The sequence below is a fragment of the Hippocampus comes genome, unplaced genomic scaffold (genome assembly GCF_001891065.2).
Source record: "Hippocampus comes isolate QL1 unplaced genomic scaffold, H_comes_QL1_v1.1 scaffold66, whole genome shotgun sequence".
NCBI classification, from domain to species: domain Eukaryota; kingdom Metazoa; phylum Chordata; class Actinopteri; order Syngnathiformes; family Syngnathidae; genus Hippocampus; species Hippocampus comes.
In genome coordinates, this window is record NW_017805003.1 from 480427 (window position 1) to 495708 (window position 15282).

Here is a 15282-nt window from a genome sequence, read left to right on the forward strand (position 1 = left end):
TGAAGGCGGTTTGTTTTATTTTTGAGAACTTTTGAATGGGATTTTTAACATCCGATTTAAAATAGTGCAGTATATACCTGCTGAAAAAAACATGCTAAGCTTTTTATTGTGTCCCTCATAAATTCTCAAGTCATTTGCGGAAAAAAAACAAACAAAACAAAACAGAATAGATCCCAGCAAAAATATCTTTCTTGGTTCAATTTTAGAATACAGCACAGTGTATGGCATCGGAAATGTGCAAAATAATTAGCATGCCTTATGAGCAGCTCCGAAAATATCAATTCTGTTCCAATACCAAATTCTTTCTATAAAACGAGTTTACAGTATAAATACATGGACTCACAACAGGAAGCAACTACGGTAGGCCTATATATGGCAAACTCCTGCCGATCAACGCTAAATACAGTTAACACTAAATACTTTATAGCCCAATGTTTCGATATCACAAAAGGGGGCTACAATTGTCAGCTTTCTATGAATGTTGAAAATGAAGACGCCGTGTCTTTTGTTGGTCCTTTTTTTTTTTCTGACATGAGACCCATAAGATGATGCCGAATGGACCCGATTAAAGTCTCGTTCACAGTAGAAGAAGCGTTCACAGTGAATCATACCTTCTCTAATCAAAGCATCCGTCCGTTATCCGAACGGCTTTAGCCTCACAGGCGTCGAAAAAGCCTTCATAAAACAGTGATGCATCGTCACGAGGGCCACAGTGAGGATAAGGCAGGAAAAGGGCGTCACTGGAAAACGGATGATTCTGGCTCCTTCACTTAAAGATAATGAATTAAATACAAAGCGCATTTGTTTTGCGGGTTGTCAATAAGGGGGACTTGTAAGCACCCTTATCAATACATTGTAAACATTTGAAATGGCTCTTTTACTCTCCTCTGCTATGAAATTCAATTTAGGGAGCACATTGGAGTTGAAATTGTCACCAAGCAAGTAAACAAAACAAAAAAAAAAATTACAATGAAAGGTGGTTACATTTTGTCCAGTGTGACTGTAGTACCAGACCTTAAGTGTAACTGACCACACCATTACACCAGCGCAGATCGCATAATGTATCCAATATCAGTTTAGGATACAGCTTCACAATTGATTTTCCAATAATATTTTATCATGTGATACTACATTACAATTATACCGAGGTCCTTTAAAAAAAAAAAAGTATATTCAGCCCATGTATGTACCAGTGACTAAAATACAATGTACACCCAACAGTAATCAGTTTGACTGCAAACTACAACGACAAAAACATTCTTTACAACTGTGACAGTGTCTTCTACACTGAACAATACTTAACATGACTTAATTCATTTTATCTTAGGACAGAATTCTTGATAGAACTTTGTATTAGCTCATATAATGTTGGGCAGACGGACCTAATATCTGAATGCGTTTCCAAATGACATCACTCGGATCATCAACCATCCTGTGTATCAAGTCACTTCCCGAAAGAACAAAAATCTTTCAACCTTTGTTTGTTGAACCGTGCAATTGAGGATGATGTTATTTTGGTGGTTTTACCTGCCTTTTGGCTGCCTCATATTTAAATATCAGTGCACATCCTGTACACTTTTAGCCATTTTTAATGAGATGTTTGTCTCTTCTTCAATATAGCTCCCAGATTAATGCTACTCACATCTGTATTAGGTCCATGTGGCATTTTAGAAATGACAACTTGATCAACCGATGTGTTAAAGTGCATTGTAATAGTGTTGCTACATGTTGGAACGTATTGTATTAGAGTGACAATGCAATTTTGCATGCAAGTATGGCTTCTGTTAGGCTACGTTTACACACTGTTCCCCAGTGACCAAGGCAGCACCGATTGCCCAAAATGTAGTGCATGATGGGAATTTAGCCAATTTTTCCCCTGTGGATTCAAGTCTTGTTAACTTTTCTGACAGTCTATCTATCCATGACAAGTCATGTGGGGAGAGCACGACTGAGTCCTGGAGGCTCAAAGGCGCATGGACTCCGATACGATCCCTCCCGGTCTGTCCTGTTCGGATGGGGACCCTCCCATTTGTTAACGTTGTGTCAAGGCTTTTTATGGCTAAAACCTGAAGAACATGCAGTGTTGGAGCTCCCCTACCTAGCTTAGCTCCAGCCCTGTTTCAGACCACCATTTTTGTCAATGGTGGCCTGAAACAGGGCTGCCATGGCCACCTGGGACATAATGTAAACGTAGCCTTAACAGTGTTTGTATGGTTGTTCATGTAAATGACAGGAAGAAATAGGCCTGAAGGGGAAAAAACTGAGATATTTCAATACAATGTTCCATCTATATTGGCACATTATCTATAAACAGCATACTGGATGATGATCAAGTTAAATAGCTACTTACATGAGGTCATTTATCAGTTTGTCTCATGTTTCACAGTATAAAAGTGCATTAATTGCCAAACATACCCCCATTTTCCTATTGTAATAACCTGCTCCTCAAAGCCAAATTTAGTGTGCGCCAGCCCCTTTCACACTTGGGTCTCGACACCATCAAGTTTAGGCATCAGGATGCGAGGAGTCAACCCGGAGTTGAGGTCCCTCTCAAACTCCAAAAGCTGCCCCATGAAGTTTAGATTTGGGGACACCACAGGACGGCGGCTGCGCACGTATTTGTACGCATCCGTCATTGTCATGAGGGTGTGTTTCATTAGGTAGGCGATGACGATGGTTGCGGAACGGGACACGCCCGCCTGGCAGTGCACCAACACACCCTGTCCACTCTGATATGCTTCCTCTGTGGATGATGGGGAAAAAAACAAGGCAATTATACAGTGATAAGGACAATCTGTCAGGGGACACAGACTCGCGCATGCACATTTATATGTTCTCACAAATGCAATACGCAATCCGGTCTATCAACATCTTCATTGGCTTCCACCCAACCCATCTCTATTGCTCTATTATGGTGCACCTGCAGAATGGGATGTGGTGACGCCCTGTTGGCTGCGAAGCCTGCCCTCTGCAGAATGGCTATAATGCTCCCCCTCCCTACTCTTCATTTACTCCAAATCTATACTGTGCTCCCCTTGCAGGAGCTCAGTCTGGAGTTGTTATTGCCTCCCCTCCCCCTTTTTTATGTTTCTCTTTTCATCTTCAAATATAGTGCAATGTAAAAGTGACCTGGAGCACTCCTGTTCTGTACGCACACTGTAGACCGAGGCCAGTTTTTAATGCAGTGGTACTTTAACTTATAGTCCAAGCAGAGGTGTCAAATCCAGGTCAGAAAGTTAAAAACCCTTCCACAGTTTGTATTTAACTATGGGTGGAGACCAAAGGTTAGAATATAACGAGCCAGCTCATTAACGTGCACAGTGAGGAGACGGCACTCCCACTAGACCCTTGCGGTCTCCGCAAGTGCTTCTCCTCAGCCGGGAGGTAAACGAGCTCCCTGGGAGGTCATTAGCCTGCCGGTTGTGTAGAAGCACCTGTGGCTAAAGCCAAAGTGTTGCAAAGTTTTTACTTGACACATTTGAGTAGGAGTGTTCCAGATCACAAGTTAAGAGCTGTCCATTAATGGATTTTCTTTTTGCTTTGCGTTATATGCCAAATACTTGAAAAAGGAGCATCCAGCTAGAGTCAGACACGCTATTTTGACTTATGACTGAACAGGCGAAACAGTCAAATGAAATTAGTAGAACCATCTCACCGATAAACTCAAAAACCTCCTCGAAGTATTGTCGAAGGTTTTGTTTGCTGTTGTCTGTGGCTGGCAGCCTTTTGTAGTGCAGTCCTGATTTGAGGTGGTAGAGGGGGAGGTGCGTGGTCACATTGACCACATAGCCGATGTTGAGGTGCAACAGCAGATCCAGATCTTGAGCATCCCTCTCATTTCCAAGATACAAGAATGGCAGGATGGCACTGACCACAGCGTTCTCCGCATCAGGAGTCATCGCAGACTCCTCAGACAGTGAGGCAGGGAGCGAAGAGGAGAGTGGCAGAGAAAGGTGCACTGTGGAAGGACAAGATGACATCTTGAGAGAATTGTCCTGCTCAAGTTTGGATACATGAAAGCATATTTTCATCAGTGCTTACTAGCTGGAATTTGATCAACAAGTCAAGTTTTTTTATTATGACCCTGAACACAGAATGACGGTAAGAATCTTACTTCTGCTCTTCTCCTCATTTTGCTCTCTGTTGAGCGAGTTCAGAGCCAAATGAAGGGACTGAGCCGATGGTAGAGAATGTCCCCCGTCTCTCTGCCAGGGTTTGGGTTTGATGAGTGTGCTGGGAGCGGACGGAGGAGGCGAAAACGAAACCGGCGACGGTGGAGAAGGGGAGCGGGGTGAGGGCGAACAAGGATATGGTGTCTCTCGATTGCGTTCAAGAGTGCCCGCCATTCCTGCATCATCTGCTTTATTAAGAAGCCTCCTGAGTGAGCTCCGTTGTTCGTCATATCCCGGTCCGGACCTGCAGCCCAAAAAATCCAGGGCAGCCATCTTGTCTTGTTGCAGTCTCCGCCGGCCAGCGTGGTCTGTGAGCTGAGCGTGTGCGTACTCCTGCAGGTTTTCACAGTCGAGGCGCATGAGCCCAGTTCTTTTGCTTTCATTTTGGATCTGCCTCGAAGTCGTCTTTCCAACTCCTATTCCTATTCCGGCACAGTGATTCTGTTGGGCTGTAGAATGGGTCATCTTTCTCGCCAGTTCTTCAGGCCAAATAGTTCTTACGCTGTAGTCATCATCGTCAGCTTGAAACATAGAAGCCGAATGAGGTGCTCCAATGCTTCTTCCTGGGGGTTTACCTCTGCGAGGATTAAATGTTACCACGATGGGGTCGCTGCTGCAATAGCTGCAGGTGGAGCTACCTGTGTGTGAGGCTTTGGGATTACAACCCGTGACGCAGCTTTGTATTGCCCGAAGAGGGGCAGAAGAGGATATTGGGGTACAAGGCAGGCATCCCCCAACCATTTTCTTCCGAAGAATAGCGGGGCTCTCAAAGTTTCCAGCCTCACTGGAGCAGGAGGCACAGCGGATCGGTTTGAACAGGCTTGTTCGGTGTTCAGACACAGTGCTGTTGGTTGAGGAAGTGTTAGAGGTGGAGGCGGTGGAGAGACACCCTCCCAAATTTCTCAGGCCCATTTCTTTGCCTCCTTTTTTGACTGCACCAACGTTATGAACGCAAGAAAACGAGGTGGAAGAGCTACCTCCGCCTCCTTGGCAACTGGAGGCATGTCCTTTAGACCCTCTGCAGCGTACCAACCTCCAGCAACCGCATCCGAAGGGGTGGGTGCAGTCGATGGTGCAGGTATGGTCAGGACTGGGAAACCCTCCTGTGTGGGAAGTGCACGGGGATAGGGGAAGACCATGAAGAATATGAGGATGGTGGTCCCTGTGGCGGGATGGGCGAGGCTGGCTAAATTGTTGGAAGGAGACGGGGATGTGCGCGGGTTGAGCGGGGGAAGAAGAGGGATGGTTGGAGTTTAGGACGGATGCATGGGGAACAGGGACGGAATTGTGGTGGTAGGGAAGACTGTGATGCACGGTGCCCAGCTTGGAGCTCTTGTGATTCAGTAAAGTGAATTGAGGGTCAGGTCTGTTCAGAAGAAGAGTTGTGGTTTCGTTTTCTTTTACATCCCTGAGGTTGTACGGCTGTGCCTGCGCAGGGACAAATTGCAGAACTCCGCCGGCTGACGGCAGCTGACCGTGTCGACTTCGCTGTAATTTGTGTTCGCCTCCACCTGCCCGCTCAGCGCCGCCAGTTCTTCCCCCAGTCTGATCTGAATGCGAAGGGGCACATTTTCGCTGCGTACCTTTGGCAGTTCCGCTGCGGCCGAGGGAGTTGCTGATTTCTGCTCTCCCGCCCTTGTCCAGAGTCAATCTGATATCAATTGTATGCGTGTGGGATGGCAGTCGGGGGCTGAGAGTTACGGTTCCATTGCTGTGGCAGTGGCTTGGGATGTTCCTGTAACCCGGCGGCACTCCGGAATGATCGCCCGGGCTTCTCTGTCCACGGGAAGATCTGCGTTTGCATTCCAAAGTTAGAGCTTTACAGGTGGGTGAGTAGAAATGAGGCTGGGAAAAGTGAGGGCGAGGAGCACGGGTGATTTGTCCATTGGAAGAGGCGGATATCTGAGACGAGTGATGTGGAATGGCTTGCGGGGAAGCCTCGCACAAGGCAATGTTTTTAGGCCGCTGGATGACCACTATACGCTCGTCGAGAGGAAGAGGAGGCATCTGGGTTCATGGGAAGCTGTCCAGTAAAAAGGAAGAGAGGAGAGGCCAAAGATTAGTCACAACGTTATTGTACATTGATAAAAATAGAAAAGAAAATGTGGGTCAGACTTTAAATCCCATTTGTTTTAGTCCAAAATTAGGATCGTTTGCCTTTGGCGTTTAATATTTCAAAAGACCCGTTGCTGTTTCATTGTTGGCACAGCTAGTCAATTATTTATGAAATGTAAAGTCAAACCCCACAAGCACCACAGACAACACAACATTGGACATTTTTTTCGTTCTTATGAGTCACCTCTGGTATCCGAGGCAAATGAAAACATACCAAAGGATCAAACGGTAACAATGTCACATCTCATATTGAATATGAACTTGTCACACAGAATTCTTTCATCATTGGCATCACAAATGCGAGATGAAAATTACACCCACTGGTTCGACCTTAATGGATAACATTGCAGCAAGGAACGACTACTCCCCTTTGCCATATCCATTTAAATGTGCACATCTGGTTTTTTTGACTCGCTTATACCCGAGCCACTTGCCAGAAACGGAATATTCATCGATATATCCAAAAAGTTGGCAACCCAGCAACAGAGGGTGCCTTCATAATGAAACAGTAAATCAGAAAAGGTTGCAAGAGTATGTTAATCAGGATGGCAATTGGCTTCCTAAAAGCTTGTTTACAAACATTGTGATGAACTTGCAACAACCTTCATCCCTCAGAGGACTCATCAAGTCTTAGTAAGACACATTTGCTGATGTAAAGGAGAATGCCGGGACTGGGGACGGGGGCGGGGTAGGCAACTCTGCTCCGAGTGTGCCGTTTTCTTGCTTGTTTTAGAACGGGGGGGTCAAACTCATTTTTGTCGCGGGCCACATTGTGGTTACGATTTCCCTTGGAGGGCCGTTATGAATTTTGGGAAATCATATAAATGTTGAATCCCATCCACATATTATATACACAATAAATTAATGAATGACTAGTTTTAGAATCTGAAGTCAAGAATAATGACTGTTGTGGATTACATATGACAATTTGAAATGTTGGTTCAGACTTTAGCAAGCATCATGGAACTTGACATGCTTGATTTGCTTTCGCGGGCCACATAAAATGAGGTGGCGGGCCAGATCTGGCCCCCGGGCCTTGACTTTGACACCTATATTTTAGAAGATTCCCTCTTCCACCACACACCATTCAAATGAACAGCTCATCGGCAGGCTCTGTAAAAGCCCGATAAGGACGCCGATCGTTTGAATCAAGTGTGTTGGAAGAGGGAATCTTGTGAAACAAATAGGAAAACGGCTCTCTTGGGCCGGAGCGGCCATGTGATAAATGTCTACTCCTAAACAAAATGGACTGTTTGCCGCTGTGGAGAAGGTGTGCCACACATAAATAGACATTGTTTATTTTTGACAAAATGCTGCCAACTGATTGGCTCAATCAGAAATGTACATTTGTCTTGGTATGAAACAAAAATAAACACGTCACCACATACACAAAACAATTCAACTTTTTTCCCCCCACCACGACACGGCACTAATAGATCACAGCTCATTAAAAGGTCACTTCCTGTTTATTTGAGCCATTTATTCACCGCAATCATCGTCATTAACATTTAATGACTTGTTGCTACAACACACAATAGAAAACCCATCCCGATGAACACACACGCTGATGAATGGGGATTATCTGTGATATGAAATGACTCCGGAAGTCATTAATCTGTCGATTAAATACTTTTATCTACTTTTGACCACATTGGAAAGCGGGACCAGTTTCCACGCACTTCAGTTGGGTGCAAAGTGTACAGCAAGCTTCTGTACACTCCTTGAAAGGGCAGCTTTTTTTTTTTTTTAAATTCGAGAGGGTTACTGGGCCTGGTATAAAACGATGTTTTGACTGATACGGGTGGCTGCAGGTTTTACAGGTTTTAAATTCCTTGTCACATTGTTCAGAAATAGCTTTTCTGATGAGCAAACCGTGAAGCCAAATAGAGACCAGCATGACTCTCTGCATGAAGTTTTTATGATGAGATGGTGAGATTGACAGAGTGATATGACAGCTTTTTTTTTTTTTTAAATGCTTGTGTTGAAAACGTTATCTTTGTGGTCAAATGCTCAAACATGGCGCAGAGCAGGGGTGGGAGGAGCAAAGCCTCTGGATACTCATGATACGATAAAATTACAATATTTTTTGACTGATAAAGGAATGCTAATTTGATAGATGGTAAGCAAACCATCAATCAAATCTATGGAACTGAATAGAAAATCGATATACGAAAATTGGTATTTTGCCAACTTACTGAAGAAAAAAAATCGAAAATACATTTTTAGAATATTTTGTGTCATGTTTTTAAGTGGACATGTAAACATACAAACACACCTACAGCACATTGAGGAGCCGGGTCATAATAATGTCACCCTGAATTTTTAATGAAAGAAAAGTAAGCTTTGCAACATCAACCTTTTTTTTTTTTTTTTTTGGTCATATCAAAACATTGCACTACTTACTTATTCAAGATTGTTGGGACTTTGTTTATGACAACAAACTAATGAAGATGGGCGCCGGTCATGACTGTGCTGTGATTTCCTTTTTCAGCAATAAAATGAACAATGTGCATCATAGGAACAAAATGTTAGTTGTTACAACTGCATGTTTAGTTTTCATCGACCGGTGACAATTTCAATAGTCAATGTCGGCGTATGAATACTGCACGACATTGATGATGAGATGGTCATAGTCTCCTCTGTACTATTGTCTTTGGATGCCTTTTACATCTTTAGTTGACACGTAAATGCAAAGAACATTACTCCATTGTTTGTTTGTTTGTTTTTTGATCAGTTTGACCAATACAATCAATTTCAACATTCTCTCAATTCCAATATTTTAACAGCATGTGTGTACATCAGGTTAATTTTCAATTGTTCCCCCTTGGGCCATATTTGAAATGATCCTCTCATGGAGTGTAAGACACGGGGGAAATGTGGATAGTGGAGAATAAATGGGGAGAGATTTTATCACACTGTAAAAAAAAAAAACAACACACAATGGGGGAAAATAAACAAATCTCAACTAGTCTGGGGATGCCCTTCATCCCCACACAAAACAGATACCGACCCAAAGAGAAGGCAACCTGATCTTTGGCGTCCTCATGATCACGTCCATGCACACAGTGTGCCGATGGTGTCCTCATCTTTTGTGTGTGGTTTTTTTTTTTCCTTTTTCAGCTTAGCCTGTGGTAGAAGGGGGTGGGGGTTACATTGACCCAGATTTGTCATGGTGGAAGCCGCTATCTCTCTGATCGCCACTCTCTCACACACTGCCACTGAAGGCCAGTTAGTGGCCTTTTCACTCCCTCTTCGCTGTATATTTAGCAGACAGTCATAGTCCCTGAGACAAGGAACACACCAAAAAAGGAAGAAAAAAAAAAGGCAATCCAAGCATGCTCTTCGTGTCGTCACTCATGTGACACGGTGATGCAATTAAAGTTGGAAGGAGCGTATTTCAATATGTGAGTGGATAACTAGATTTGCCAGAAGAGTTTCTCTGTTCCATGACCAGACAGCTTAACAAATCAACTCTCAACATTCTTTCAAATCTGCATGTTTCATCCAAATAATGTGATTTCTTTAACCACATGTTAAATATTTAGACTAGAATAGAATTCGTTTGAATGTCATACATACGAGCCCACACGATTGATCTAAATTAACAAGTTTAAGTTTGATGCATGGATAATAAACAGTCAGTTAGCAAATAAATAGCTTTTTTCCCCCCATTTACTCGCGAATGTGCAAGTCAATACCCCTGTGGCATTATAGGAAAAACATGTTTGTTGCATTTATCTTGCAAGTGCATTCAAACAAAAATTTGTCCTCCTCAGTGGCATTTTCACACCTCCTTAGGTTTAACATTTGCGTCATAACTCTAAAAGGTATTTTTGAGGCAAACGCAACACTGCTCATCACCCCCCCCCCCAAAAAAAAACCCTCAAAACAAAACACCATATTTACAGTAAAGAATGATGGGACAGCTCCGGAATGAATTTCAGTAGATGTTCTAAGTGTTCCTAATGTTGTGGCAGTCATAAACAAGTATTGCAGTATACAAAAGTAGAAAAACTTGACATTTGAGGCATCTTTCACCGTCGCCGGTGATAGTGGTTCCTTGCCAGCTATCTTGCCACCCTAAGTAATAATCTCGCTCCGCTTTAATGGTGCCTGAGTTCCTCACTAGAGTCTGAAGTGTGTTTATTTATTTATTTCATATATTTTATTGCTTTGCCAACAACAGAAGCAAGAGCAGAACTACAGTGATTATCTCTGTGCACTTGGAGTCATCGATCACAGTGCCGATTTCTTGTCATTACAAGTGCGCTTTCAGAGACGGTGCAGTGTTTGGGAGGAGAAGCTGTTTTATTTTGGGAACCAAAGCTTACCGGGCTTTAAAAGATGAAAGACAATGTTTGTGTTTCTTCGCCCTGCGGCTAAAAGACATTTCGAGTACCTGAATGCGCCCAGCATGAAACAGAGGACGCACTATGTGGCTGCAAATAGCAAAAACCAAGGATGTGTTCAATCAATAATGGAAGAAATTACACCATTTAGAATTTTTTTTTCTTTTTTTAATGATATGCGATTAGTTATTTATTTATTTTTCCCCACAGTGGAGGCTTCTTGAGTTGTTTGGAATGACATTAATCAATGTTGCCTGTACTTATTGTGTAAGCGTGCGTATGCCTCAAAGCAAACTGGACTGACGAACGTGTCCTGACAATGACCAAAGGACTAAAAAAAAAAAAAAAGTCTCTGCATCCCCATGTATGAAATGACGGCACCGTTTGTAATCTTGCACAGTAATCAGCCTTTGAAAAACACAACCGCATGGAAGAATTTGAATATTCGATGAGCTACCATAGCAACACCTTTCCGGTTGTGGTTAATGAGCACTTTGATACTTTGATGGGGTTTGTTGCAAAATCTCCTCTCCTGCAAAATAAACAAAACACCTGCAAGAAAACTTTACACCGTTCAGTTTATAAAGCAAAAATTATTCTTCCAGGCACTGTGACAAAGCTTCGCCTTTACACCGGTGTCACAGCACCGTGTCAGGTCTTGACCCAAACATTCGAAGAGCTGAAGTGTTGCTTGCAAAGGCAGTGGGATTGTGTGCTGAAGGCCAAAGGCAGCTCGAAGAAAATCGGTAAAAACGTAATATAAATGGTAATAAAAGCCTGGCCGCTGTTCGGCAACTGGACAAAGTGGATTTGGATCAGACGTTGCATCCTAAATGCCTTTTAACTCTTGGGTTCCCAGCATGTCCCAACCACTCACACTGTACATCTTTTCAGTAATTTAAGTTGAAAGCGGAAACAGAATATTGAAACGCAATCAGCGCTGCACATTTATCTCGTGAGCCGAGCGCAATGGATGCACATAATCCGCATCAAGTACAAGTGCAGCCGCGATGACACAAAATTGCAAATGTTGATATGTTGAAGATGTCAGAGAGCTTATCAGAAATGCACCGAGCAGGCCGAGCAGCTAAATAGGAACCAGTCTGTCTGCAGGCCAAGAAGGTGTGGCCAATGCACTATGAGTCACTTTTAATTATGGCCGCAATTAATCATGCTGCTGACTTGCCATCCAAAGCCCGCGATAATAATGCAAGGAAAGTCGGTATTTTCTCATACCGGAGTAAGCCGCATTTACAAGACGTTTACTTATTATCTTTCGACTTCAGATTGTGCTATTACAGCAACATGAACAAAAGCGAAATGACTGACACCAATGCTACGGGCCACTTTCTGAACGTGTTATGATAATCAGCCCTTGTTTGGCTGCCTCATCAGCACTCGTGCCCCCCATCCCAGGCGACTGAGAGGAAGTCAGAATAATTACATCACTCACTCCGCCACACTCTGCAGACAATGTGATGGACGTGACAAAACAAAATGACCAAATCTTGTTGTCGCCTCATCCGTACAGTCATCACGGACACAAATTTTGAAGTTATTCAAATGTGCCCTGCCATTGGCTTAGAGACAAGTCCAGAATGTGCCCTGCCGCCCACTCAAAGTCAGTTGTGCGTCATTGTATTAAGCACTGATGGAATGGATGAATATGACTGATTAATATATACAGTGGTACTTCCACTTTACGAACGTCTCTTCATATGAAATTTTCAAGTGACGAAATGCCTCAACAGGAAAATATTAACTCTAGTTACGAAAGAAATTTCAAGTTACGAAGAGTAAAAATACAGTATGGGCTGCTGCTCGCAGCTCTGAATTTCCTGAACGCAACATACTTAGAGCTGCTCTGCCATTGGCTATTACCGAGGATCATCCTGACATCCCATTGGCTAAGAGGGACCTCTACCGTATGTGTCTAAATAGATAGATACAGTATGTGTCGATGCAGCGTTCGCTCCTCAGGCCATGAGGTGTTAGGATAGTTTTACGTAAATGTGACTCAGCCAGAAAAAGTGTTCACCAGTCGGGCGATTGCTCGCTATGCTGATGTTTGCCTTGGGCGTTTTCAAAGGATTCTTAAAAGCCGACAAAAGCAAAAGTCCTTCGATCAGTTCTTTACAAAACGCCAGGCAAAAACCACTTCTGAGAGAGACTTAAGAGGGCATAAATCGAGGACGCAGTTCCGATTGCTCACTATGCTGATGTTTCCCTTGGGCGTTTTCAAAGGGTTGTTAAAAGCCGACAAAAGCAAAAGTTCTTCGATCGGTTCTTTACAAAACGCCAGGCAAAAACCACTTCTGAGAGAGACTTAAGAGGGCATAAATCGAGGACGCAGTTAAAAGTTCAATGACCATCATTTTTATTCTTTATTCTTTGTTTTTTACATTATGCACAACTCATGTATTGTGCAATAATCCTAATTGTAACATGTATTTGTTACAGATTTTGATGCATTTTTATGCTTTAGGAAACATTTATGTCTGAATTTGGGGGTGCTTGGAACGGATTAGGGCATTTACGAGGAAAATGCGTCTCTATTTACAAAATTTTCTTGTGAAGAAATTTTTTCCAGAACCAATTAATTTCATAACCACTGTATTTTAAATAATTACCAGCCGTAGTAGTAGAACCATTAGGCTTTTAAAATAATTGGTCTTGTGACCTCAGGGTGCTGAAACATCAATTGGATGTCCAATACATTTAAGTCACAACTCGATTATTCTTTGCAACCCCTTTTTGAGATGCACTCCATAGGAAAAAAAAAAGTATTACATCTTGACATTATACATAGGCGATCGTAAGTGGAAGATCATATGAGTTGGTGTGCGTAAAAAACATTTACCGCTAATTTATAGACGAACCACTGCTGGCCAGTACATCTCATTTAAACCAGAAAAGGGTGACATTTTATTCCCACGAAGAGTTCTGATTTGTCTAATCCGTGGCCATGTTCATAAGAAGAAGGAAAAAGTGTGGCCTGATATAGACGACTAAGAATAGCAAGAGAGGAAAAGCTCCTTAGAAAAGAAACGTCGGAATTTTGAGTCCTCTGTCAGATAAAGAAAAAGAAGCCCACAGTCTGCTTTAAAGACTAATGTCCTCTAGGAATGGGTTTCTGAAGCCCCGCTGTCATGGCAAGTTATTGGGAGTTATTGTAACGACTTGACAGTTTAAGTCACAGCGCCAAATGCCAATAATGTTGATGCTTGCAACAAAGTGCTTTCAGTCCTCAAATCTATTGCATGGCACACGTTGGATACAAACCCCAAATCCCAGAAAATTGGGACATTGTATGCAAAATAAAAATAGAATACAATGATTTGCAAATACTTTCTGTCAGCCTGTATTCAATTGAATACATTACAATTGACTAATATTCAAACTGAGGATTTTTTTTTTTCTAATTATAAATTCATTTTAAATTTGATACATTTAAGGCGCTCCCCAAAAAACTGGGAAAGTTGAGGAATGTTTTGGAACCTTGCACAGGTGAACATGCTTTTTGGGTGAGTGTCATGATTGGGTTTACAGTGCTGTGAAAAGGTATTTGCCCTATTCCAGATACAGTATCTGTGTTATTTGCATATTTATCACATACAAAGGCATCAAACCAATTTTAATATCACACAGAGACTACGCGGGAAAATACAATATGCAGTTCCTAAATGCTAATTTAAATTATTAAGGCACAAAAAAAGTTTGTGTGGTCATGGAAACTCTGACTTTCCAAACATGGACCTTGTACGTAGAATGACACGGACCAATCTACACTCAGCAGCCGCAGGGTATGCAACTGTAAAATATTGCATGAATGTGATGACTAATTGAATATATTTATGATGATGCTTGCAGTTTGTCGTGGAACTGCACTGAGGAGTTGATTAAAAAAAAAAAAAAAACCCAAATAATTTGATGCACAAAGTATTGTCTTCACACGTTCACTTGTGGGACCCCCTCGCAAACGAGATGTTGGGGTTCATCCCACGTTAATAAAGAATTGTCATCATCTTATGGACAATGTAGTCTTCAGTTAACATGCTGACAACCTTCGTGCCCGACATTTGTAACCTTTGTTAGCATCAATCTATCCTGGGCAGACATAGACAGAAAACCAACCAATCATATGCATAACCATAGTCTTCAGTGAACCAAAAAGTCATGTTTGTGAAATGTGGGGAGAAGCCAGGGTCCCTAGAGGAATCCCATGGAATCATAGGGAAAAACGCGCCATGCTCACAGGAAGAATGGAGATGGAATTTGAACCCGGAAACTCAGAACCAAGGAGGAGACGCGGTAACCCCTTGGGTCCACTGTTTTACAATTGGTAACCTTTGCAGTGGATGTTGAATGACTGTTCTGGCAGTCGTGTAATGAAAAGCGCTCCGAGAAGCAAGTGTCTATCTAAGAGGCTTAATCTCCCCAAAATAATTGGATCCATCTCCCTTTTAGTTTTTCTCCCATTAAGCTCCTTGTTGTGTCTCATTAGCATGACCACAAACATAAATAATTTCAAACAATTACCTATTATCTGTTATTCATGGGAATACAGTACAGTAAATTGAACATATTTGGCTCCTTTTCACACATCCGCTAGGTGTCCCACTACCCGATTTTCCAGAATTAATTGC

At 42.5% G+C, this 15282-nt stretch overlaps 1 protein-coding gene across 2 annotated transcripts in view; it reads right to left on the reverse strand.

The window, feature by feature from the left end:
- Window positions 1–515: 515 nt before the first annotated feature.
- The window catches only part of LOC109508512 (uncharacterized), an 18910-nt gene continuing 4143 nt past the window's right edge, over window positions 516–15282 (reverse strand). Inside the window, exons 1-4 of one of the 2 annotated variants that reach the window (XM_019858556.1) lie at window positions 9298–9871; window positions 4115–6195; window positions 3656–3958; window positions 516–2743 (exon numbers count right to left, since the gene is read on the reverse strand). In XM_019858556.1, the coding sequence (XP_019714115.1) occupies window positions 2478–2743; window positions 3656–3958; window positions 4115–6179 (2634 nt within the window). In that variant the 5' untranslated portion in view covers window positions 6180–6195; window positions 9298–9871 and the 3' untranslated portion in view covers window positions 516–2477. Of the gene's footprint in view, window positions 2744–3655; window positions 3959–4114; window positions 6196–9297; window positions 9872–15282 lie in introns of those variants that run through there. The other variant, XM_019858549.1, reaches the window with a different exon arrangement.